The sequence below is a fragment of the Chlorocebus sabaeus genome, chromosome 6, assembly GCF_047675955.1.
Source record: "Chlorocebus sabaeus isolate Y175 chromosome 6, mChlSab1.0.hap1, whole genome shotgun sequence".
NCBI lineage: Eukaryota > Metazoa > Chordata > Mammalia > Primates > Cercopithecidae > Chlorocebus > Chlorocebus sabaeus.
The window spans coordinates 14,663,565-14,689,769 of record NC_132909.1 but is presented as its reverse complement, the minus strand read 5'-3'; the positions used below and the strand labels follow the sequence as shown (position 1 = coordinate 14,689,769).

The 26,205-nt window shown below is 43.5% G+C and overlaps 1 protein-coding gene across 1 annotated transcript; it reads right to left on the bottom strand.

Annotated features, from left to right (window-relative positions):
* Positions 1–2,277: 2,277 nt before the first annotated feature.
* Positions 2,278–21,075, bottom strand: LOC103247068 (pregnancy-specific beta-1-glycoprotein 2-like). Its single transcript, XM_073017251.1, has 5 exons — positions 20,682–21,075; positions 19,108–19,467; positions 10,567–10,845; positions 7,060–7,314; positions 2,278–2,499 (listed from the first exon to the last, which is right to left on the bottom strand). Exons 1-5 carry the CDS (start codon positions 21,016–21,018, stop codon positions 2,441–2,443), a joined length of 1,290 nt encoding a protein of 429 aa, XP_072873352.1. The 5' UTR covers positions 21,019–21,075; the 3' UTR covers positions 2,278–2,440.
* Between the last annotated feature and the right edge of the window lie 5,130 nt (positions 21,076–26,205).

Below are 26,205 nucleotides of genomic sequence, written 5' to 3'. Positions count from 1 at the left end.
AAAGTTCTCAGAGAGTCCAGTGGTATGATCTTGAAGTTATCAGAAACTTGTATTCAAGAGTCGTTGTCAGAGTCTTTTCCATATATCTCCTCAAAGAAAAAGCAATTTTGGACTGTAGCTGACTGTAAATACTTCGAGGAAGAATAAAAGCAACTGTCTGGGAATGACAAAGATTTAAAATGACCATGGTTAAAAATCTAATGAGATTTTTATTAGGTTTATTATGGTAAAGACACAGCTCACATAGAAATCTAGTTACTTCTGTGGCATATGACACTATGACTGATAATATATTCTATTTCTAGAAATTTCATACGGTTTTTAGAAATCTTTTTTTTTTTAATTTTTTTAAATTTTTTTTTCCTTGAGATGGAATCTCACTCTGTTGCCCAGGCTGGAGTGCAGTGGCAGGATCTCCGCTCACTGAAAACTCCACCTCCGGGTTCACGCCATTCTCCTGCCTCAGATTCCGGAGTAGTTGGGACCACAGGTGCCTGCCACCACACCTGGCAAATTTTGTTTTTGTGTTTTTAGTAGAGACGGGGTTTCACCGTGTTAGCCAGGATGGTCTCGATCTCCTGACCTCGTGATCTGCCAGCCTTGCCTCCCAAAGTGCTGGGATTACAGGCATAAGCCACTGCGCCCAGCCTAGAATACTCATATTATTAACATTCCCATAAATGTTATTTAGAGAAGGTTTAGCAACACTTATCACTTATTTGAAAATGCTTTATATATATTTTAACATATAAAATAAGGTGGCTTTTCCATTCAGCTTCTGTTTCCCAGCTGGATTACTGAATTCTTGGTGTAGCCCATTAATAATTAGGGCCAAAAAAGTATAGTCTTATATATGTTCAAAAACGTCCTTAGGTAATTCCAGTACTTCTACTTCAAAATCATTGACTTAGTTGTAAGTTCTACCTATTATAACAAGAGTTCTCCATCCTCATTACATGTTAGTAGTGTCAGGGAAGACTTAAAAATTATCAATGCCTGGGTCCCTCTCCAGACCTTTAAACTTGAACTCATGGGTGGGGCTTGAGCATCCACTTTTAAAAATGTTTTCCAGTGATTCCAACGTGTAGCTATATTTCCCATCAGATTTCTCTGATTTCTTGTGGCCTTCACTTTTTTTCTATTTTGGTATCATGATGAATTTCAGATTTCATTTCCTGTCTTAAGCATTTCCTGTCCCCTGAGGTAGGGAATTTGCCTTCTTCATTTCTTTATCTTTTTTGAACAAGTGAATTAGTCATCAGGAAAAGGTCTCCACCACACATACATTGTGTTCTGAGTCTCAGGTTCACAGGCTAATCCTAAAGTCTTTTTCCTCCACGAGGTCAGAGGTTGTTTGTGATGAAAGGAGTGGTTAAGTCTGTAGTACAGATGGTGGAGGGGAGTTCACCCTGTTTTTAGACATAGCATTGGAACTAAGAATTTTATGTCTATATGGGTGAAGGGGCAGAGATGTGTAGGAAGACAGTTCTAATTAGGATAGAGGAATTATACTAGGAAGTAGAGGTAAAGGAAGTGAGAAGGATTAGTAAATAGAAGAAATGTGAACTTACCAAATAGGCTAGTGTAGACCCCTGGAGATTCTTGATTAAGTGGATTAACTAGATTTTAGAAAGGTAATGAGGCAGTCATATGCAAGGAAGGTTTCAAAGTCTGGAGACAAGAAGTCAAGCAACACTTTGAGAAGCGGTTGGTCTTTATGGGAATGGAGAGAATTACACTATTGAGAGATGTGAAAAATAATGAAGAGGGTTTCACAATGTGAAATTGTGTTTCTCATTTGAATCTGAGAAATAAACAAGACAATTATGTCTAAAAGACATTGGGGTAGAGGGAGCATGAAGGCCAGGGAGAAAGGGAACTGCAGGAATTAGTGTTGAGAAGCAGGAGTTTAGTGGAAGAAGGAGGAGATCCAGTCCCAGATACAGGCCAATAAGTCTTTTCCCTCTCCCAAGCATGGCAGTCAGCCTGCAGGAAACAGGACAAGAGAAAAGGCCATCATACCTGCCAGACTTCCTGAAATACAGAAATGACATCACGGCTGCTATGTCGGATTAATGCAAGGATAGACGTCCTCTTCCTGAAGAAGCTGTCATGGAAAGAAAAGAAAAGAAAAGAAGGAATGGAGATGATGTTACTTTACAGGGGGGAACCTCAGGAAACAGCATGTAACATGAGGTAGTCTATAATTGTTTCTTCAAAGAATGCATTATTTCTGTTGGAAAGTTGATGGGAGATGATTATATTCCTGCAGTTTTTTTTCCTCTCTCACCATGTTTCTAGGTTTTTTATCAGTCCTCTGTCAATTCTCTACTGCACTCAGATATTTCAGAAAGCTTTCGGATGTGTGAAAGGCTGATCGCTATTTTCTATGTCAGTAGAACTATCCACCTTTCCACCTTTTCATGATTGCATCTTTATCTCAGTGTCTCTGTGGTGGCAGCCATGAATCAGACCCTGCCAGGTCTCCGTGGCAGGGACCTGATTGACAGAAGGCCCAGGTCAGCGCATTTCAAATTCACCACCTCCTTTGCACAGAAAGCTTCCTTCCCACAGGCTTGCAGCAAGGGCGTGTAAGCAAGCCTAGTTCTCTGAGGCTCTCTTTAACTCTAATGGGTGACTGGTTGGAGGACTCCCCATCAGCCTTGCAAAAACTCTCTTAGAACTGCATTGATACCTAAAATTTCTTTCCCTTTCTTTTTCACAGGAGTGAGATTTGCATAGTGGTCTGTGGGTTCTCCCACACTATCTTCATGCCTGCCCCACATTCCCTCACAGGTGTCTTCCTGATAATTTATCTTATTTGTCTAGTCCTATCCTGGATGCATCTCAGTTGGTTAAAAAAAAAAAAAAAGAAAAGAAAAAACATACCAGGATCGATTCTTTACACTTCGGTTTTTTCCTTTCTCTCCCACAAGTAGTCAGTAACCATGTCCTAGTGTTTTTGTGGTACCTCTTTTTCTATATATATATGGAAATAGGTACTGTTGAGGGGCACATCTTATGTGTCAGGCCCTGTGCTAAATACTTTACCTGTACCTCATTTAATTCACACAATAACCCTGTCAGTTACAATTTATTTCCGTATTGCCGATGAAAGGACAGAAGCTTAGAGTAGTGTAAAAACTTTCCAAGTGTCATATGGCTACTAATAGGAGGATCTGAGATTTCATTCTGGGACTATTTGACCTCAAGGCTAATGATGACAGTAGTAATATAGCAGCTGACTGGTTCGTCTGTGTGTGGAATCTTGTTTCATTGACCGCATGAAACCTTTAAAAGAATCGTATGAAGCAAGCTCTCTCATGCTTCAGGATATGAAAGAAGAACAAACTAAACCCAAGCACAGTGAATGAAGTAAACAATATGGATTAGAGTGGATAAAAATAAAATGGAGAATGGAAAAAGAATACAGTAAATTAATGAAACCAAAGTTGATTCTTCAAAATAAAATCAACAAAATTGACGACCATTAACTAGACTAAGAAAAAAAGAGAGAAGATTAAATTACTAAAATCAGAAATGAAATGGAGTCCAAGCATGGTGGGTCATGTTTTAATCGTAGCACTTTGGAAGGTCACAATGGGAGGATTTCTTGAGGCCAGGTGTTTGGACCAGCATAGGTAACCTCGGGAGACCCTGTCTCTACAAAAAAAAATTTAAAACCAGTTAGCTGGGCATGGTGGCATGCATCTGTAGTCCTACTATCTTGGGGGGCTGAAGAAGGAGAATTTCTTCAGCCCAGGAAGTTGAGGCTGCAGTGAGGCACATTCACACTACTGCATTTCAGCCTGGGCTGGCCTACAGAGTGAGCGGCGCTCTCTCTCTAAAATAAAAGTTAAAAAGAAAAACAGAAAATGAAATGATTACTACCAATTCTAATAAAATAATGATTATGAAATTACTGTAAATACTTGTATGCTAATAAATCGTATAACCTAGATGGAATAGACAAATTCCTAGAAAAACACAAAAATATGAATAGAACTATAACCAGTAATAAGATTGAATCAATAAAAGCATTTGATGAAATTCAATATTTTTTCATAATAAAAACATTCTAACTAAGAATGTAAGGAAACCACCTCAACATAAAGGCAATATGTGAAAAACCCAATGCTAACATCACACTCAACGGAGAAAGACTGAAAGCTTTCTCTGTATGAGAAGGAACAAGACAAGGTTGCTGCTTTGGACACTTCTATTCAATGTAGTATTGAAAGGTCTAGTCAGAAAAATTAGGCAAGAATTTTTAAAAAGACATTCAAATTGGAAGAAAGGAGTAGAATTATTTCTGCTCACAGATAACTTGAACTTATATGTAGAAAATCCTAAAGATGGACAAACCTATTAGAATTGATAAATGAATTCAGTAATGTTCCACAATACAAAATCAACATTCAAACATCAGGCGTATTTCAATACACTAACCATGGACAATCCGAAGGGAAATTAAGAAAAAAAATTTAATTTGTATTAATATCAAAAAGAATAAAATACTTAGGAATAAGTTTAACCAAAGAGGTGAAATGATTATACCTGAAATCCATAAAATATTGTTTAATGATGACATCAATAAAATGAAAGACATTTTGTTTTCATGAAATAGAAGACTCACTGTTGTCAGGAGGACAATGAAACCCAAAGTGAGCTGCAGATTCAATATAATTCCTCTCAGAATCTCAGTGACATTTTTGCAGTAAAAGAAAAATCCATCCTAAAATTTATATTGAAACTCATGACCCTAAATAGACAAACAACTTTGAACAGGAAGAATGAAGCTGGAGGACTCACACTTCCTGATCTCAGCATTTACTACAAAGCCCCCATAACCAATAGAGTGTGGTACTGGCATAAAAGAGGACATAGAAATTAATGAAATGGAACAGAGACTCCAGAAAGAAATACTTGCATATATGGCCAAATGATTTTCATCAAGTGTGCCAAGATCGTTCAATGCGGAAAGGACAGTGTTTTCACCAAATGATATTGCAAAAGCTGGATATCCAAGGGCAAGAAGGAGTGGAACCTTTAGCTAGCATCATATACAAAAATTAACCCACAATAGATCAGATATCTAAATGTAAGAGCAAAATCTATACAACTCTTAGAAGAAAACAGGATAAAAACTTCATGATATTGGATTTCACAATGATTTCTTGGCTGTAACAACAAAAGCATAGGCAACAAATAAAATGGATAAATTGGACCTCATAAAAATCAAAACCTTTTATATATCAAAGAACATTATCAAGAAAGTAAAAAGGCAACCCATGAAATGAGAAAAATATTTGCAAATTATAAGTGTGATAAGAAATTAATTTCCAGAATACACAAAAAACTACGAGTGAACAACAGCAAACACCAGAAACCCAATTAAAAAATGAACAAAGGATTAAAATAGAGTTTTCTCCAAGGAAGATATACAAATATCCAATAAGCCCAAGCAAAGCTCCTCAGCATCACGAATACTTAGAGATATGCAAATCAAAACCACAATGTGACACCACCTCACACACTTTAGGATGGCTTTGATAAACAACAATGACAGCAACACAAAACAACAAGTGTTTTCAAATAAAAGGAAAAATCGGAGCTCTAGTGCATTGCTGATGGGAATGGGAAATGTTATAGCCACTGTAAAAAGTGGTGTGGCTGTTTCTCAAAAATTTAAACAATAAATTACCATTTAATCCAGCAATTCCACTTCTGGACATACTCCCCACAGAATTGAAAGAAATGTGAACAAATATTTGCACATTGATGTTCAGAGAAGCATTACACACAATAGCCAAAAATGGAAACAATGGAAAAGTCCATTGAAAGATAAGTGGGTAGGGAAATGAGGTATATCTATACATCAAAATATTATTCAACCTTAACAAGGAATAAAATTCCAATACATCGTGCAAAGTGGATGAACCTTGAAGACATTATGCTAACTGAAATAACCCAGACACGAAAGGATAATTATTCTATAATTCCATTTATAAAAGATAAAATAGCCAGCTACATAGAGACAGAAAGAAGAATGGTGGGTTCTAAGGGTTAGGGGGAGAAGGACTGAGAGTTACTGTTTATAGGGTACAGAGGTTTAATATGGTGAAAGGAAAAAGTTCTGGAAATGGATAGTGTGATGGTTACACAACACTAAATTGCACATTTAGAAATAGTTAATGATAAGACTTATATTGGATATATGTAAAGTGTCCTGGTAGTCTTACCCTTACAAATACACACTTTTTGGCATAACCCCTTTCCTGCCATGCAGAGCCCCAGAGGTGAATCTCCCTATTTCTTCAAGTGTGCATCACTCACTGTCCTCTGTGCTGTGTCCCACATGCAGTGCCCACAGCCTCATAGAGCCTGTGACTTCAGAGCCAGGACACAGCTCAAGAGTCTGCCCTGAGACTCCCTCTCTTAATTTCCCTGCAGCCTAGGCTTCACTTCAACTGACAGCTCGATTTAGCCGAATTCAGGACAGGCCACCAGGGCTCTTTCTCCACACATGCTGGTCCCACACCAGGTGGAGTCAGGCAGGGCCAGTCACCGGAGAAGACCGGAGCAGATTAGGGAGCGGTCTGAGCTGCTCCTCTCATCCAAGGGGCTTCCTCCTCTCATTTGGGGGGAAAATGTAAGCTTGTTTCAAAGCCTCGGATGCTCCTTGTAGCTCATGCAGTAGAGAAAAAAAATAAAGATGTGGCAGAAAGTGATGTATTGGTGACAGCGAGAAGCAACTTGACCTTGAGGACTCTCCTTCTTGTCCCTCTGTGAAGCCTCTTCCACCACATAGGGCTCAGGGCTGACAAAGCCCCCTCCCTACCTTTCTCAGGCTGGACACAAAGTCAGCCATGAGAAAACAGAAAAACAAGGAGAAGAGAGTACGTAGAGACAAATTGGGAGGGTTCAGGAGGAGAATTTAGGATTTGCTTCTGCCAATGGGCCACAGGCTGGGAATTAAAATGTTTTCCTGGGTCTCCTCTGAAAGCCAGATAGACTCCACCTAAAACCCTGTTGCCAGTGATGCAGGGATCCACTTACCAGAGACTTGGATCGTCTTGAATGTGGAACTTACGCTGCCAGTGGCTAAGTTACGAGCGGAGCAACCATAGATTCCGCTATGCTTTGTAGTAATTTCGTGGATAGAGAGCTCTTGTCCTGATTGCAGAAACTTCCCATTCATCGTCCAAGAATACTCTGCCGGTGGGTTAGAGTCCGCGAAGCAGTACAAGTAGAGTTTTTCTCCTGAACGGTAATAGGGGGATGAAGACAAAATGCTGGGGATGTGTGGACCATCTGGAGTAAAGAGAATAAAGTCACAGGTGATGTCATCTGAAGGAAGGGGATGTTCCTGGTCTCTTAAAGGGACACAATGTCCCTCTGAGCCAAGACACACCCTCAAGGCCCAGCCAAACCGCTCCTGTGTTCACTGGGCCGAAGCCTGAGGTATTCTCCTGTTTCTCCCATCACAGGCTGTAGACCCCAAGTCTCCCATGACAAGAGCATCTCCTCCCCTTATATTTTTGTTTAAGGCTGTGCATACCCAGAATTTTCCAGGGCAGGGAGTCATGGCCAGCCCTGGTGTCCAGAAATAAAAGTGTCTGTACTTGGACCTGAGACAGTCTGAGAGGCCTGGCCTGTGTTCATTTGGATTTTAGCGGGTGGCCTGGTTCACACAAAAACCAAAGATACAAAGGACATCCAGTGTGACTGGGTCACTGGGGGTGCTACCAACTTGGTCCCATATTTCACATTCATAGGGGCCTGTGTCATTTCTGTGACATTGCCTAGAATGAGGATCCTCTTATCACCAGGTTGCTTTAACCTGGGACTGTGTGGATAACAGAGAGAAGATTGTCCTGTGTGGCACCTTTGATTCCTCCACAGGCATCCTTCAATCAGAGTTGGCATCTCCCACCTCTCAGCCCACCCGAGTCCTTGAAAGTCAATAGCTGGTGTGTGTGTCACGAGACAGATGCATGATGATCTAAGGGCTCAAAGACTGTGAGGCCACCTGCTCTGTCTTAGGGAAGCACAGACTTTCTCAAGAGTGAATTGAGCAGCAGTGTTGGGTCATGGACAGATACATCAGTGGGAGTCACAGTCCCTCATACACCTCCCAGTCCCTCTCTAATCAGCTGACTGGCTGGCTCACCTTGGGTTCCTTACCTGGAGTGTGCACCTGCTGGGCCCTTTCCAAATTCCATCCTACTTTGCCCCCCTAGATGTGATTTCTCTACGGCTTCCATTTCCAAGGACATTCTAGAGATGAGTAATAGTGGGACTTCCCATTGTCCTGAAACCCTGAAGATACTGAGCAGCCTGGCCTGGGACTGGATGTTTCAGCAGAAAGAAGACAGGGGAGACCAGAGTCAAGCCTGGAGGTCAGTTCAGTCATTAGGCCGTGGAGGCGCAAGGTGGGGCAGTTTTCTGCAGGTGTTTCATGATGACTTACTTGAGCCAGTGACCTCCAAAGATAGAGCAGAGTGCAAGGAATGATCTAGAAAGAGTGAAGGGGACAGGCAAGAGCTGGTGGCTTGGGAGCAGAACCATGTTCCCTGTTCTGGGTTCTTTAAGTTTCCTCTCCTTCTGCAGAGGGCAGGTGAGGACTAAATGGATCTTTCCAGAAATACATGTGGACATTTGCAAATGCAGAACGGACTGGTGGAAAGGGTGGGAATGAACTGCTGGAAATCTGGTCCTCGTGGACCATACGTGTTTGATGGATATGAGACAAATTTGGGGAGAAATTTTGCAAACATTTTCTTTCATTGGACCCTCTACTCTCCGATTCCATGGGTTTGACTACTCTAGGGACATCATGTAAGTGGATTCCAGAGTGAATCTGAGAAGAGACTGCTGGTTGCCAAGAGCTGGGAGTGGGGAGAATCAGAAGTTGTTCACGGGTGTGCAGTTTCAGTTATGCAAGACGGGGAGGTTCTAGAGATCTGCTGTACAGCTCGATGCCTATAGTTCACACAGATTGAGTGTTTCTTATGCATAAGACTTAGGACAAAAAGTGTTTTGGATTTCTGACATTTTTTGATTTGAAATATTTGTCACATACTTTCTGGTTTAGCATCCCAAATCTCAAAGATTCAAAATCTAAAATGCTCCAGTGAGTATTTCTTTTCAGCATCACATTAGTCAGCAAAAGTGGGAGGTGATAGGCTAAATACATTCTTGCCCCTTTTTTTTCTCACCACGTTTCTAGCTTGGTGATTAGTTTTTGGTCAATTCCACACTGGCCATGCTGCACTTGTATGTTTTTGAAGGCTTTGGGATGTGAGAAATAATGATTGCTATTTTCTATGTCATGAACACTTTCCACCTTTCCATGTTTGCATCTTTTTCTCAGTGTCTCTGTTGTGGCAGTCATCAGTAAGAGCCTGTCAGGTCAGATTTAGGACAGATTTTTGTAATTCTGCAAAAAAAAAATGTTTCTGGGATTCTGGTAGGGGTTGTGTTGAATCTGCAGCTCACTTTGGGTAGTATTGTCATCCTAACAATATTGATTTTTCCAGTCCATGAAAATGAAATGTCCTCCCACATATTGATGTCATCTTTAATTTCATTCAGTAAAGATTTGTAGTTTTCAGGGTATAACCCTTAGACCTTTTTGGTTAAACTTACTCCAAAATATTTTATTCCTTTTTGATGTTAATGACAATGGAAATTCTTTTCTGAATTTCCCTTCACATTGTTCATTGTTACTGTATAGTCTAAAGAATGATCTAGAAAGAGTGAAGGGGACAGGCAAAAGCTGGTGGTTTTCGAGCAGAAACATATTCCCTGTCCTGGGTTTTTTATTTTCCCTCTCCCTTAGCAGAGGGCAGGTGGCTCTTCCCTGATAGCCAGATAGACTTCACTGGAAAACATATTGCCAGTGCTCCAGGGATCCACTTACCAGGGACTATGATCCTCTTGATTATGAGATTTGTTCCACCAGTGACTGAGTTATGCATGAAACAGACATAGACCCCTCTATATGTTTCAGTGATTTGGAGAGTAAAAAACACTTGTGCTGATTGCTGGAACTTCCTATCAATCAGCCAAGAATGCTCTGCCAGTGGGTGAGAGTCTGTGAGGCAGGAGAGCTTGGGGACTTCCCCTGGATGGTAATAGGTATATGAAGAAGAAATGGTGGGGGCATCCAGGATATCTGGAGCAAAGAAAATAAAGTCACAGCTGATGTTGTCAGAGGGAAGGGAAAATCCTTGTCTGTGGAAGGGCCACAGTGACCCTGTGAGCTAAGTCACAACACTGAAGTCCCAGACAAATCCCTGCTGTGTTCACTGATCTGGAGCCTGAGACATTCACCTACTTCTCCCATCATAAACTGTGGACCCTGAGTCTCCCATGACAGGAGCAGCCTCTTCTCTCCCATTGGTGATCAAGCCTAAGCCTACTCTTAGGACTTATGGCCAGCTTTGATATCCGGGGATAAGGGTCTCTGTACTTGCACCTGAGAGGGACTGGGAGGCCTGGCCTCTGGTCATGTGTATTTGGGATGGCAGCCTGGCTCACAGAGGAACAGAAGATACTCACAGAGGAGATTCAAGATGACTGGGTCACTGCGGCTGGAACTCCTTGGGTTCTTCATTTCACATTCATAGGGTCCTGCAGTATCCTTTGTGACACCAAATAGACTGAGGGTCCTGTTGTTTTTGGACAGCTGCAACCTGGGACTCATAGGGAGTCTCTGACCATTTATCCACCACAGGTAGCTTACATCCTGAGTGTCAGGATCACAGGATAAGATCACAGTCTCCGTGCCCTCCCTGGGGTTTAAGTTGCTGCTGGAGATGTAGGGCTTGGGAGTCTCCACTGTGCAGATAACAGAGAGAAGATTGTCCTATGTGGTACCTTTGATTCCTCCAAAGACATTTTTCAATCAGAGATGGCATTTCCCACTTCAGCCCACCCAAGTCCTTAAAACCCCATGGCAGGTATGTGTGTTACAAGACAGATGCATGGCAATCTGAGGGCTCAGAGATTGTGAGGCTGCCTTCTGTATGTGGGAGAAGCACAGACTTTCTCAAGTGTGAATTGAGCAGCATCTTTGCATCATGGAAAAACATGGGTTCAGCAGTCAGAGCCCCTGGTGCCTCTCTGAGTCCCTCCCTCTCCAACTGCCTGCCTGGCCCACCTTGTGATCCTCACCTGGAGCATGCAGTGCTAGAATCTTCTTAGTTTCAGTCTTACTTTGCTCCCAAGGTATGTTTTCTCTGCAGCTTCCCTTTCCAAGGGCATCCTAGAGACGGATGATGGAACTTCCCATTGTCCTTAGGCCCTTTGGGTAGTGGGAAAACTGGACTGGGACTGGGTACTTCAGCGGAAATAACACAGGGGAGACCAGAGTCAAGCCTGGAGGTCAATTCAGTCATCAGGGAGTGGAGCAACAAGGTGGGGCAGTTTTCCCAGCTGTCTCATAGTGACTGACTTGAGCCAGTGACCTCTAAAGATAGAGCAGAGTCCAAGGAATGACCTACAAAGAGTGAAGGGGACAGGCAAGAGCTGATAGCTTTGGACCGAGACCATGTTTTTCTGTGGATGATGTCCTGTGTCCACGATGTTCCCTTCCCCCTGTAGAGGGCAGGTGAGGACCATGTGGATCTTTCTAGAAATACATGTGGATGTTTGCAAATGCACAACTGACTAGTGGAAAGCACGAGCATGAACCGATGATGGAAGCCTGGCCCTCATGGACCATATGTGTTTGGTGGCTCTTAGACCAATATTTGGGAAGAAGTCTTGCAGATACTTTCTCTCAGTAGACATTCTACTCTCTGATTCTGTGAGTTTGACTACTCTATGTACCTCATCTCAGTGGATTCCAGTGAATCAGAGAGTAGAATAGTAGTTTCCAGGAGCTGGGGTGAGGGGAATAGGGCATTGTTCCATGGGTGTGCGCTTTCAGTTATGCAGGATGAGGAGGTTCCAGAGATCTCCTGTAGATCTTCATACCTATAGTTCATACAGATAAAGTGTTCCTTATGCAGAAAACTTAAAACCAGGTGTTTTGGAGTTCCAACATTTTTTATTTTGGAATATTTGCAGTAGATGTACTGGGTTAGCATCCCACATCTGAAAAATTTTAAATCCAAAATGCTCCTGTGAGCACTTCTTTTTAGCACCATATCAGTGGTCAGAAGTGTTGGATTTTGGTGCATTTCAGATTTTGGATTTCTGGATTTGGGATGCTCAATTTGTAATATTGTAATTTTCCCATAAAAAGTTGTCAGGATTTTAGACCTTATGTTACGATGTGACTCTAGTAACAAAACAAAACAAAACAAAATTTGAAGGAAACATTAAAATGTTGTCATCAGTGGAAATTTTTACTGATGGTCCAAACATCTAAGATCAATTGCCGGTAGTAGTATTTCTCTTGATACCCAATTAAGGTTTAGGTGTGCGGTGAATTCCAGCAGGATCACATTATGCTCAAAGAAAGATGCCAAAGGTGAGTAGAAGAGACCCGTTGAAAGGACAGAACTTGTCAGTGTGTCAATTACAAAAAGGGAGGAATGATGCTGAATTAAAAGAAGTGATGTGTGTTATGTTAGTAAATATAGAAAGAACTCCCTGTTTCTAATTTCTGTGCAGAGTTAGGAAAAATGGGGAGGAGCCCAGAACAGGTATGTGAAGTGCTGTTTTCATTTTCTCTCAACCTCAGGAAATACAACTAGAGTTTAAGTTTGTGTGAATTAAGAAGAGTCTAAGTGAGATGCCATTGGGTCATGTGTCCCCCACACGAAGAATCCCAACTTATGAAAATGGCATCATCATGAAGAAACAATGGAATGTGGCCCAGGCAGGAAAACCATCAGATAGCACCCCCTGGCCACCTCCAACAGGTCCCCGAACCCAGCAGTATTCCCATTATGTGAATGGTACAGCCTTGGTAGTTGTCCCATAACTACAAAATTTAAAAATTGCTATTGTCAATACAAAATGAAAAATATGAAGTTGAATATATTGCTCCATTTTTTCTCCCTACTCTTTTTGAACATTCCTGTTTCATTTTTGGAAGTTTCTATTGACACATCCTCAAGCTAGGGATTCTTTCCTCAGCTGTGTGCATTCTACCAGTAAGCATCAAAAGCATTCTTCATTTCTCTAACAGCATTTTTTTTTTCTGAGATGGAGTCTCGCTCTATTGCCCAGGCTGGAGTGCAGTGGCATGATCTTGGCTCATGGCAAGCTCTGCTTCCCGGGTTCATGCCATTCTCCTGCCACAGCCTCGCGTGTAGCTGGGACTACAGGCACCCGCCAGCACGCCCAGCTCATTTGTTTGTATTTTTAGTAGAGATGGGGTTTCACCGTGTTCGTCAGGAAGGTCTCAATCTCCTGACCACGTGATCCGCACGCCTTGGCCTCCCAAAGTGTTGGGATTACAGACGTGAGCCTCTATGCCTGGCCATCTCTGAGGTATTTTAACTAGTTGTGGACTTTTGAGTTTGTTCAACTGTTTACTTACTGTTAGAACCGAGTGACAAATTTCAAGCTTGTTATATGCCTGACAGGAAACCAGAAGTCTCTAGGAAGTGACTGGAGAATGTGAGCTCCATAGTAGGTTGAGGATGGAGTCACGAGGGAAATGGGTGAAATCAGCCCATGGACTTTGGAGACTACAAGCCTGTCCAGCCTCTGACACCCTGGTGAGTCAGTGCAAAGATTACAACAGTGACAGTAAACTAGCATGGGTGACTCCATCTGGCATCTAGTCTAAGGCTGGCTGTCCTCACTCATTCCTGGACATAGGCCAGGCTAACCATGGGAGGAATTTACTTTATAGTTTAACTTTGAAGAAACAATGATAATAGTTCCTCGATAACACTAATACCCTTATTTTGCTCAGGGATTGCCTTTGCAAAACTGGTGAAAGACCGTGAGAGTAAGATTATAGGAGAGCAGTGAATTCTGCTAAAATGTAGGCACAGTTTCTATAATCCCTTACTGCTCAAATATCATTCGCCCAGAATTTACAAAATTCGTAATCAATTGCTTTCATAGATAACATCATTATTGTAGAACCTGAGATTGGTCTTCTGAGGAGTTTCTCATTCTTTGCATTCTGGCAAGCCGCTGATCTCATCCATACCCATGACTAATGGCTTAGCCAGTCACGTGGTCCCCACTTAGAGTCAGATTCAAGTACAAACAGATCATTTCCCTCTGCCCCCGTGATTCCATCCCCAAACAATCAGCAGTACTGATTTTTTAGTCCTGTGCCTCTGAAACTATGCTTGAATATCTCTGTCTAATGTTGACAGCTGGTACCATTCCTTCTGAAACTATTCCAATCAATAGAAAGAGGGAATCCTCCCTGACTCATTTTATGAGGCCAGCATCATCCTGACACCAAAGCCTGGCAGAGACACAACAAAAAAAGAGAATTTTAGACCAATATCCCTGATGAACATCGATGCAAAAATCCTCAATAAAATACTGACAAACTGAATCTAGCAGCACATCCAAAAGCGTATCCACCATGATCAAGTGGGCTTCATCCCTGGGATGCAAGGCTGGTTCAACCTACACAAATCAATAAACGTAATCCAGGATATAAACAGAATCAAAGACAAAAATCACATGACTATCTCGATAGATGAAGATAAGGCCTTGGACAAAATTCAAAAGTTCTTCATGCTGAAAACTTTCAATAAATTCTATATTGATTGAACGTATCTCAAAATAATAAGAGCTATTTGTAACAAACCCACAACCAATATCATACTGAATGGGCAAAAACTGGAAGCATTCCCTTTGAAAACTGGCACAAGACAGGGATGCCATCTCTCACCACTCCTATTCAACATAGTGTTGGAAGTTCTGGCTAGGGCAATCAGGCAAGAGAAAGAAATCAAGGGTATTCAGTTAGGAAAGGAAGAAGTCAAATTGTCCCTGTTTGTAGATGACATGATTGTATATTTAGAAAACCCCATTGTCTCAGCCCAAAACCTCCTTAAGCTGATAAGTAACTTCAGCAAAGTCTCTGGACACAAAATTAATGTGCAAAAATCACAAGCATTCTTATACACCAGTAACAGACAAACAGAGAGCCAAATCATGAATGAACTTCCATTCACAATTGCTTCAAAGAGAATAAAATACCTAGGAATCCAACTTGCAAGGGGTGTAAAGGACCTCTTCAAGGAGAACTACAAACCACTGCTCAGTGAAATAAAAGAGGACACAAACAAATGGAAGAACATACCATGCTCATGGATAGGAAGAATCAACATCGTGAAAATGGCCATACTGCCCAAGGTAATTTATAGATTCAATGCCATCCCCATCAAGCTACCAATGACTTTCTTCACAGAATTGGAAAAAACTACTTTAAAGTTCATATGGAACCAAAAAAGAGCCTGCACTGCCAAGACAATCCTAAGTCAAAAGAACAAAGCTGGAGGCATCACGCTACCTGACTTCAAACTACACTACATGGCTACAGTAACCAAAACATCATGATACTGGTACCAAAACAGAGATATAGAGATTGGAACAGAACAGATCCCTCAGAAATACTACCACAGATCTACAGCCATCTGAACTTTGACAAACCTGACACAAACAAGAAATGGGGAAAGGATTCCCTATTTAATAAATGGTGCTGGGAAAATTGGCTAGCCATAAGAAGAAAGCTGAAACTAAATTCTTTCCTTACTCCTTATACAAAAATTAATTCAAGATGGATTAGAGACTTAAATGTTAGACCTAATACCATAAAAACCCTAGAAGAAAACTTAGGTAATACCATTCAGGACATAGGCATGGGCTAAGGCTTCATGTCTAAAACACCAAAAGCAAAGGCAACAAAAGCCAAAATTGACAAATGGGATCTAATTACACTAAAGAGCTTCTGCACAGCAAGAGAAACTATCATCAGAGTTAACAGGTAACCTACAGAATGGGAAACAATTTTTGCAATCTACGCATCTGACAAAGAATTAATATCCAGAACCTACAAAGAACTCAAACAAATTTACAAGAAAAAGACAAACAACCCTATCAAAAAGTGGGCAAAGGATATGAACAGACATTTCTCAAAAGAAGACATTCATACAGCCAACAGACACATGAGAAAATGCTCGTCATCACTGGCCATCAGAGAAATGCAAATCAAAACCACAATGAGATACCATCTCTCACCAGTTAGAATGGCAATCATTAAAAAGTCAGGAAACCACAGGTGCTGGAGAGGATGTGGAGAAATAGGAACATTTTTACACTGTTGGTGGGATTGTAAACTAGTTCAACCGTTGTGGAAAACAGTATGGCGATTCCTCAAGGGTCTAGAACTAGAAATACCATATGACTCAGCCATCCCATTACTGGGTATATACCCAAAGGATTATAAATCATGCTGCTCTAAAGACACATGCACACGTATGCTTATTGCACAAGTATTCACAATAGCAAAGACTTGGAATCAACCCAAATGTCTATCAGTGAGAGACTGCATTAAGAAAATTTGGCGTATATACACCATGGAATACTATGTAGCCATAAAAAAGGATGAGTTCGTGTGCTTTATAGGGACATGGATGCAGCTGGAAACCATCATTCTCAGCGAACTATCGCAAGAACAGAAAACCAAACACCGTGTGTTCTTACTCATAGTGGGAATTGAACAATAAGATCACTTGGACACGGGAAGGGGAACATCACACATGGGGGCCTATTATAGGGAGGGGTTGGGGGTGGGGTTGCAATGACAGTTATACCTGATGTAAATGACAAGTTGATGGGTGCTGACGAGTTGATGGGTGCAGCACACTAACATGGCAAATATATACATATGTAACAAACCTGCACGTTGTGCACATGTACCCTAGAACTTAAAGTATATTTTTAAAAAAATTTTTTTAATTAAAAAAAGAAAAAATCTCTAACCCCTGATCCACTAGGGAGGCTGATTTGAGTATTAATATACCTCCGTCCTCCTATTTGGCAGACTTGGAGTCATTAAAATCTTTCTTTACTGCAAATCACCATCTGGATAAATTGGTTTTGTTTGTGCAGGAGGCCAGAAGAACATGTCTGGGAATTATAAGAATGGATGGAGGAGCTGCCTATCCCTGTCCCACGGTCTTGTGCACAGATCAGCCTCACAACAGGAAAGAGCCCTGGATGGGGATACAGTGGAAGTTTATTCTCTTAGTGACTTGTGGACATTGGCTCGAGATGAAGCCTGGCAGGAGTGGAAACTCCAGGTCATTTCTATGCCTTTCCTATTACCTGGGAGGTGGACCATTCCACAGTGTTAACAGGAAGGAAATAGAAGGCAGCCTAGATAGAGGGAGTGTCTGGGGAAGGCCTAGGGTTGGAGGAAGAAGCTGTGCGGGGCAGGGCTTGCCAGTTAGAATGAAGTGGGAGGAAGATGAGGGACACAGAGAAGCAGAGAGAGGCAGAGATAGCATGGCAGTGAACAGTGGGGGCTACAGTGACTTCAGAGACCCCAGGGACTAGGTGTCCCCATTTCCACAGTCCAGAACCAGGGAGCCCTGAAAATCCTTCAGTGGCCAAAGGGTTTCGACTTACATGAGGTGGGGTGTCTTTAGGGGCAAGAGGTAGTGGGGGGATGAAAGATGGGTGTCAGCCTCTGAAGGACAAGGGACAGGTGTGACCTAGACCTCCTAGGATTGTGCATCTGAGATCCAGTCTCTAAAGAGGTTATGGATCATTCATCTCTTCATTCAATTCCTTCATTTGTTATGTGAGAGCACCTGAGTGTGTGTCTCTCACTGGGCCTGTGCTGGTGCAGGGTGTGAGTGGGGAAAGAAAACAAGGTCCTGTCCTTTATCCGGTATGCCAGTGACATGGACACTTTGGGAAGCAGGATTTCAGGTTCAGTGATAGGGGTTAAGATCTGAGGGGGAGGCCTGGACATTTTTTGCACTGACTCTGACAGTTGAGGCAGGTGATTCAGTTCTGGAGTACAGAGTAATCAGCTGACCATTTGCTCTCGCTCCTCTGAGGTTTGGATGCCAAAGATGAGAGGATTTGAGCCAATAAATGACTACGGGACCCTTGGATCCCAGTAATTCCTCACTTCTGGTGGAGGAGAGGATGGACCTGTAGCTGCAGACAGACCTCATGTGACCCTGATCTGCCTTTTGTGTTTGCCTGATTCTAGCTCAGTGACTGTGCGTTCCTGTGCCTCAGTTTTCTCTCAGTCAAATAAGCTAAATGGCGAATGGACTGTGGCTTTTCATGCTATCTGTGAATACATTGTAAATTCTTCACAGTCACCTGACCTAATGCTTGGCACAGTGGAGGTGTTCACACAAACGGCATTTATTATTATTCACTCTCATGAGAGAGCACCTTTAGGTCAGATCCCTGTGGACAAGCTGCTGCCAGGTACATTTTCTCTCTTCTGTTTCTGCTTCTGGGGACATTAGAGTTTCTATGGAGTGTCCTAAGCCTCACAAGGCAGTTGACTGATGGCCTACAAAGCTTGTCTTTCTGTCCTCTCCTCTCTGAGTCTCAGGTGAAGAAAGCTCTGTCCTTGCCCAGATGAGGCTCTGAGGGCTGAGCCCTGGTAGCGAGCAGCTCCAGGAGACACAGTCCTCAGACACCTGGTGAATCCTTGGTCCCAGTAAGCCCTGCCAAAACCCAGCCCTGGCACAGGCTCCTCAGCTTTATCTGGAGTAAGGATTTAGGGACAGGGGTCTGGGGTTGAGGTTTCTAGGGCTGAGCTTTTCTGAGAGTATCTCAGGGGGCCTCTTAGGCAAAGCCCTACTCAGTTCTCCAGGGTCTTTCTCAGGGTCAAGTTTATGAAGAGGACATGAGGTGCTTGGCTGAGACTGATCTCCTCCTGCTGAGCACCTCCCACCCCCCATCAGACTGTCCTTCCTGTGCAGCAAGTGTCTGCAGGGTCTGGAGGCAGGAAAGGAATTCTGATCTGTTGAGGTTTGTCTCCTCTGTGTGTGTCCTGCACTAAATGCCGAAACCCCAACATGGGACATAATGCAGAGAGGGACACAGGCACAGTCCAGGCCTGACCATCCTGTGTGTGCAAAGTAGAAGTGACCCCCACCCCCCAACACCCAGGGATCATGTGGAATCACTCACGGTATAAGGTGTAATGTCCAGTTATTCTTTTAATCTTATCACCTCGCTTTATAATTTGTATGGTGTAGGATCCTGTGTCCTTCCGGGTGACATTCTGAATCAGCAGGGATGCATTGGAATATACAGTTTCTCGTCCACTGTATACAGGCCCAAATACAATCATTTCAGTGTCTATTACATATGATGTGATGTAATGGTGGACGTCCATTATTTGCCCTTTGTACCAGCTGTAGCCAATAAGATTCTGGGGCAAATTGTGGACAAGTAGCAGAACATCCTTCCCCTCAGAAAGTTTGGTTGGCTGTGCTTCAATCGTGACTTGGGCAGTGGTGGGCGGGTTCCAGAAGATTAAAAGTGATGCTAGGAGGTGGAGAGAGCATCAGTCAATATTGACACCTATGTATTGGGGTAAAAAGATGGGGCCTTGGGTCCTGAGAAAATCTCTTCAATCATCAGCCTTGTAGACGCACACACACAAACACACACACCCCTTTTTGTGTGTATGTGTGTGTGTGTGTTTTTGTCCTACTGTCCTACTGGGTCAAGGTCAGCAGCACGACCCCTATTCATTCAACACTTCTGACCTCGGCATTTTTCTCTTTGAAATCCTCTTCCCCAGGTGTCTGCATGGCTCCCTCCACACTGCCCTCAGGTTCTGCTCACATCAGGGCGTCCTCAGACTTCTTTCATGACACCTCCTTCAGAGACCCTGGATCTTCCATTTCTGACCTTTCCCTGCTCTGCTCCCTCCGGAGCTCTTGTCAACACCTGACCTCACATTCCAGATCTCTTTGCATGTCTGTCTTCCTGCCCATGAGAGCGTGAGCTCCGTGAGGACAGAGACACTTGTGATCTTGGTTGCACCCCAGTGCCTGCGACAGGCTGCAGACTCCTGCAGATGTGAGGGTTCCCAGGGACCTCCAAGCCAGAGATACTTTTTTTCTTTCCCCAATTGTTGTGGTTTTTTGTTGAGGACAATGTTTCATGTCCTGCTTATATTTTCATCTGAAGTGTCATCTCATAATAGTTATTATTATCATTTTTCAAAATATGGTGGCCAGTGATGCTAAACAAGGAGAACAGAACACTTGAGATTTTCCTACCTATTACCAATTCCAGTTCAATGTGATTTTCCTGTTGTGACCCTGTCCCTCTCTGGTATATTTTCCCCAATCCAGGATCCAACAGAGCCTTCTTTCCTTTATTTATTTGTTTTCTTTTCTTTTTGAGATGGAGTCTCATACTGTCTCCCAGGCTGGCATGCAGTGGTGCCATCTTGGCTCACTGCAACCTCTGCCTCCCAGATTCATACAATTCTCCTGCCTCAGCCTCCTGAGTAGCTAGGATTACAGGAGGACACCACCACACCTGGTTAATTTTTTCTGTTTTTAGTAGAGACGGGGCTTCACTGTGTTGATCAGACTGGTCTTGAACTCTTGACCTCATGATCCATCCACCTCAGCCTCCCAAAGTGCTGGCTTATTTTATTTTTTAGAACCCCATCCCCTCCAGGAGACCCCATCCAATCATTCTGCTTCCTCCTCCTGTCCTCTCCCAGGAAGTTCTCTCCTCACCTGTGAGTAGAAGTTCCTTCCAGGTGATATGCAGTGTGTAGGGAGGCACTGAGAGGGGCCCCATGGCCTCTTCTGCCTGTGTGTTCTCCTCTGTGGAGATGAGCCTGGGATCCAAAATGTTTCCGAGCACAGCTGTCAGCTGTGCTGTCCTTCCTCCTTCTGTGCTGAGCCTCTTCCCCGGGGCAGGAGCACTTCTCAGGCTTATGGGCGGGGTCTGAGCCCAGGACACTTCTCTATCCCCTCCCCTCTCAGTACTGCCTCTTTGTCCCTCCTTCTCTTTTTCCTTTTGTCTGTGTGTCAAGTCCCTGGGAATTGTGGAGGCCTCTACATTTCTCATCAGTGATCTTTGTCACCAAACCTCGGTACACACTGTGCAAAACAACAAACATACACAAAAAAGAGACGCGCACAGACACACAGAGTCACACACATACCCTGTAGGTTGGGCAAGCACAGTTCTGGGCCTCAGCCTCCTACTGACCCAGTGGCTCTGAGTCGGGGTGTACATTCACACCCCTTGCCCTCTTTCATCCCCATCTGGCTCTCCCCTTCAGTGCAGGAGGCTAGAGCTGCATCAGGTCCCTGTTATAGGGACACCACATTGTGCTGTGGGTGAGCTGTGTGTTGCCTGGTGACTGGGACCCTTCCTTTCTCTAATTGTGTCTAGCTTGGCTGCAACTTCCAAGGATGGGCATTCAGGACCTGGGTGTCCCAGAGGAAACTGTCCTTCCTGGAGGTGTGCAGGGTGAATCTCTCATGCCTCCTGGGAGGAGAGGCATGTGCTGGTTGCTCAGTGGGGACTGTGATTCCCATAGTCAAAGGGACAGTTCTCAGTCACTCTATTGCTCCCTTGGGACTGGTGGATGGGTTTCTCATCTCTTCCTGACCATCTTTGGTGTCCTCTCTTCCCTGGCCGTCTGATTGTCCTGTGGTCACCACACCTTCCCCGTGGTGGTGCAGGAGGAAGTGGGAAGTTACCCAGGAACCCCGTGGAACATGGCTCCCTGAGATACAGGAAGGGGAGCCTGGGACAGAGCAGGAGTTCAGAGCTGGAGAGATTCATCCCGACTTACGCCATTGTCGTGATGGGCTCAGCCCTCCATGTGCTGACATACCCAGGGGTCTGTCCTGAGGATTTTCACCTGGCCAAGATGCTCTCTGTAGAGGAGGAACAGGCAGTCACCAGAGAGCCTCTCTGGAGGGACGTCGCTCACAGCTGAGAAGGCGGGTGGGGGTGAGTTGTGTTCTCGGAGCCAAGAGCAATAATACCCCCTTCTACCGGCAGGGACACAGGAGAGGTCTGCTTCCCAAGGGACAGCCGGGGGTAGGTGGCCACATCCTATGTGGTGCCTGTGTGTGACCATCACATGCGCTCTGGGCCCCACGAGGTGCAGCGGGCAAGCAGGTCACAGGGTGCCTGACCGATTCCCGGGGAGGCTGTGGGCCCTCAGGCAGCCGCTGTTCTGTGTCAGCACTAGACCTGGCCTAGTATGCCCCACAGAACAGGACAGATGGAGCAGAGGTGGGCATTTAGGGAGCAGTGACAGAAAGAGTTGATGAGGATGGAGGGAGGTCACGAGGGGAAGGCGCACAGTGTGGTGTCCCCTGCACCAGCGCTGCCCTGGGAAATGTCTTTTTAACTGAGCCCAGGGAAGGAGAAGGTGTGTGGGGCAGGAGCTGCCTGCAGAGGGAGTGGTGTTAGGTTGGCAGCCACCAGGTCAGGGAGGAGCTGACAGAGTCCGTGTGGGGAGCATGGAGGACGTTGAGGACTTCGGCCGAGGTGACCCTGGTGAGGGTGGACCCTGCTTGGCTATGGGTTCTGCTGAGGGTGATCGGCATCCCCTGGGAAGGCTCCAGGCTGGAGGGACTCTGCCGCCCTCTGGTAGAGTGGAAGGGAAGTGTGGGTGGTTGAAGTCCCAGGCCAGGCTACCTGTTTTATTCCGCAAGGATCTGCAAGTTTCAAAGGAGGTCACACATATGCTATGTTACAGCTCCACCACCTTCCAGCCCTGAGTCCCAGTCTCTGTGGCTCTACGTTCACTGTTCTCCCTCTTTCACGATCGGATGTCCCGAACGCAGATTTTTGTCACGTTCGGTGAGTTTGTGTGTGTGTGCAGTAGGCGACACTGTGTATACCCTGGGGGCAGTGATGTCTGGGGCTGAGCACTGCACATGGGCTTAGGAACAGAAGACAGAGCAGCAGGGCGGGAGGATCAATGTCAGGGGAGTAGGGACAAGTCATTTTCATTTTCTCACTCCCAGGGACCAGAACCCAGGATTCTGACTCCAGGGCACAGTACCACACCCGCTGGTGTCCCTGGATGTCATGAATGCTCATAGTGTCATGTTGCCTTGGCATTCCTTTTTTAAGGTGTAAATTTATTTGCCTCACATCAGAGGCAGGCCTTGCTCACCATGGCACTTTTCAATACTGTATCTGGTTCAAGTGGCTGCAGTTGGTGGCCAGTGATAAAATCTAAGAGGCATCTCTCCTGCTTGGTGTGCTGGGCTCCTCTCTCTCCATCTACTTTCTTTAAACTGATATTCAGACATTTGCCCTTACATTTAAAGTGACCACTTCTCAATCACAGCATGATCTCCTGGTCCCAGTGTTTGCTGCTTACCTTAAACACATCCATTAAAGCTCCCTGCTGGAAACCTGTCAGACAACACATGGACTTACTAAAGACATTGGCTTACCGGTCTCTTCTCTCCTCCCTGCCTGGGCTCACTGACCTCTGTATCTGTGGTTTCCAGGTGTGGCGAGTGCTCCCCAGTGTCTGTAAGCAGTAAAAACACTTACATTTTCACATTGTGGTTCTATCATTATAGCCTCACATGCCATCCAGGGCCTGACATCGAGGCTGCCCTGTGGGACCTGTACTGGTTGAACCCCTGCTGGAGTTCTTGTTTTGGGACCTGCAGTTCTCCTGGGGACAGGAGCTTCCAGCTAACTTGACTGAAAAAGTGATATGTTTCATGGAAAACACTGGGTCAGATGATGTATTCATGGACTTCAGCTGCCATAACAAACACCTTAGCCTGGGTCAATTAAATAATAGAAATCGATTTTGCACAGTTCTGTGAATAATGTGCTTTCTTAACCACTTTAAAATGTGCAATCAAATGCAATTAACCACATACACAGTGTTAAGTTACCATCACCACTATTTTTCCTAAAAAATTTTTATCATTTTAAACTGAAATTTTGTATCTTTGAAACTATAATAACTCCCTGTATTTTCCACCCTAGACCTTGATCATCTCTACTCTGTCTCTGTGAATTTGCCTATTCTTGATGTTTCATATAAATGGAATTATATATATATATGTTATTTAGTTTCTGACATATTTCACTTAGCATAATGTTTCCAAAGTCCATGCATCTTCCAGCGGATGTCAGAGCTTCATTCCTCTTCATGGCAGTTTAAGATTCTGTTGTATGTGTGACCACATTTGTTTATTCATGTGCTGATGAACACTTGGATTGTTTTCATATTTTCTCTTTTGTGAGTAATGCTACAATCAACATTCCCATGCGAGTACCTCTTTCAGTCCTTGGATTCAATTCTTTGGGTATATACCTAGGAATGGATGCTGTTACACATGAGAATTCTAAGATTAGCTTCTTGAGGAACAGCACAACTATTTCTCCTAGTGGCTGCACAGTTTTATAATCTCACCAGCAATGTATGAGGATTCCAAATTCTACATAAGGCTTTCACTTGTTATTTAACATTTGAAAAGAATGGTAGCCATATTTGTAGGTATAGTGTGGGATCCCATTGTGGCTTTAACTTTGTATTTTCCTAATGACTAATGATGTTGAGTTTCTTTTCATGTCCCTCTTGATGATTTGCATATATTCTTTGAAGAAATGTCTATTTGCGTCCTTTGCCCATTTATATAAATTGGGTGGTTTGTCTCTTTGTTATTGAGTTGTAGCAGTTCTTTATATATTCTGGGCATGAAACCATTGTCTCTGTGATTTACAACTGTTATGTCTCATTCTGTTTGGTCTTTTTATTTTCTTGATAATATCCTTTGATGCACAAAAGGCTTGCATCTTTAGCCCAATTTATCTATTTTTCCTTTTTCTTTCTCATGCAATTGGGTCATACCTGAGAATCCATTGTACATTTGAGGTCATTAACTTTAACTTTTACCCCCATGTCTTTTTCTAATATGTTTTTGTAATGATAGATCTTACAGTTAACTCACTCATCCATTTTTAGATAATTGTTTGATATGGTTGGAAGTATAGTTCTCTAAGTTTATTGTTTTGCATGTGGTTATCTAGTTGTTTCTGCACCATTATTTGAGAGGATAATTGTTCCTCCATTAAATTATCTTGACACCCTTATTCAAGAGAAATGAACTATAAAGGTGAGGGTTTATTTCTAGACTCTCAATTCTATCCCTTTGGTCCCTATTTGTATTCTTATGCCAGCAGTTTCTGTTTTTAGTACTTGTAATGTTTTGTGAGATTTCAAATAAGAAAGTTCAAGTTCTGCAATTTATTTTGGCAAAGTTGTTTTGGCTCTTTCAGGGGTACTTTTTTTAACAGCAAGGAGGCCAATGTTTTGCAATTGGAAAGCTTTTTCTGTCGTATTTTGGAGGGGAATTTTGCAGTCTAGGGATCTTTTCAGGAACTTTATCACAAGTAGGTAAATTATCACCACTTCTTTGCTGAGGGTACTGGGTTAAAATGTGTGTTGCTTCCCGTTGAGGAATTGAGAGACCCTGGAGCCACTTGCCTCTGTGGTGAGAGACAGTGAGCTCCTTAATGAGGCGGCACAGAAGACATTGTTTGGGGACACAATGTTGTCAGGGGAACTGTGTGCCTCTCTACTTCCTTATTTTTTTGTGCAGTTTAGATCTCTGCTGGACACACTAGATATTGAAATCTTTGTTGATTCTCTTGGTTCTGGGTTAGCTGACCTGTCAGCTGGAGCTGGAGGACATGCCTGGAAGGGGAGTGAACCCCATGGGAAAGAGCAGGGCTCAGCAGAGTGAAAGCAGCTGAGACCCAGAGAAGCCAAGGAGGTCTGACTCTTAAAAGCCAAAGACCAGCAGGTGGGTGTCCACACGGGCAAATGGACTGCACTGGTACCCATTCAAGTAGACTGAAAAAAGGTAAGAGGCTTTGGATATTCCATTTTCTCTCTCAGCTCTTCAGCAGGAGATTTAGGCCCTGGGCTGGCACTGTCTTGCAGCAGGGGAAGAGTGGACAGAAATGGCTGCATATCAGGCCTAAGTCCATGTCATCCTCTCAGGCACTGCGCCTGAAGATGGAGAATTTTGTTCAGAGTCCCAGCCTGGGCACATGGGAGGAACCACCTTATTAAAATTAATTTAAGAAAACAGTATTTACAGTTTATTCTTTTGAATAATTATTAATGTCATGTTTTACAAAGTATCTCTTACAGGAATGGTGAGAATCATCTACATAATGTATGTTTTACGTGGTCTTTTCTATAATTGAAGCTTTCACATGTTCTTATAGAATCCATTTCCTTTGGGA

Bases quoted from the DNA above. Each gene is read 5' to 3' on its own strand.
- LOC103247068 (XM_073017251.1), bottom strand. From the start codon at position 21,018: ATGAGAAATGTAGAGGCCTCCACAATTCCCAGGGACTTGACACACAGA. The intron at 7,315-10,566 runs GTGAGTATCTTC...TCTTTACTCCAG, and splicing joins AGTCATCTTGAATCTCCTCT to ATGGTCCACACATCCCCAGC. The intron at 2,500-7,059 runs GTAAGTGGATCC...TCTGTCAATCAG, and splicing joins CAAGACGATCCAAGTCTCTG to GTCCCTGCCACGGAGACCTG.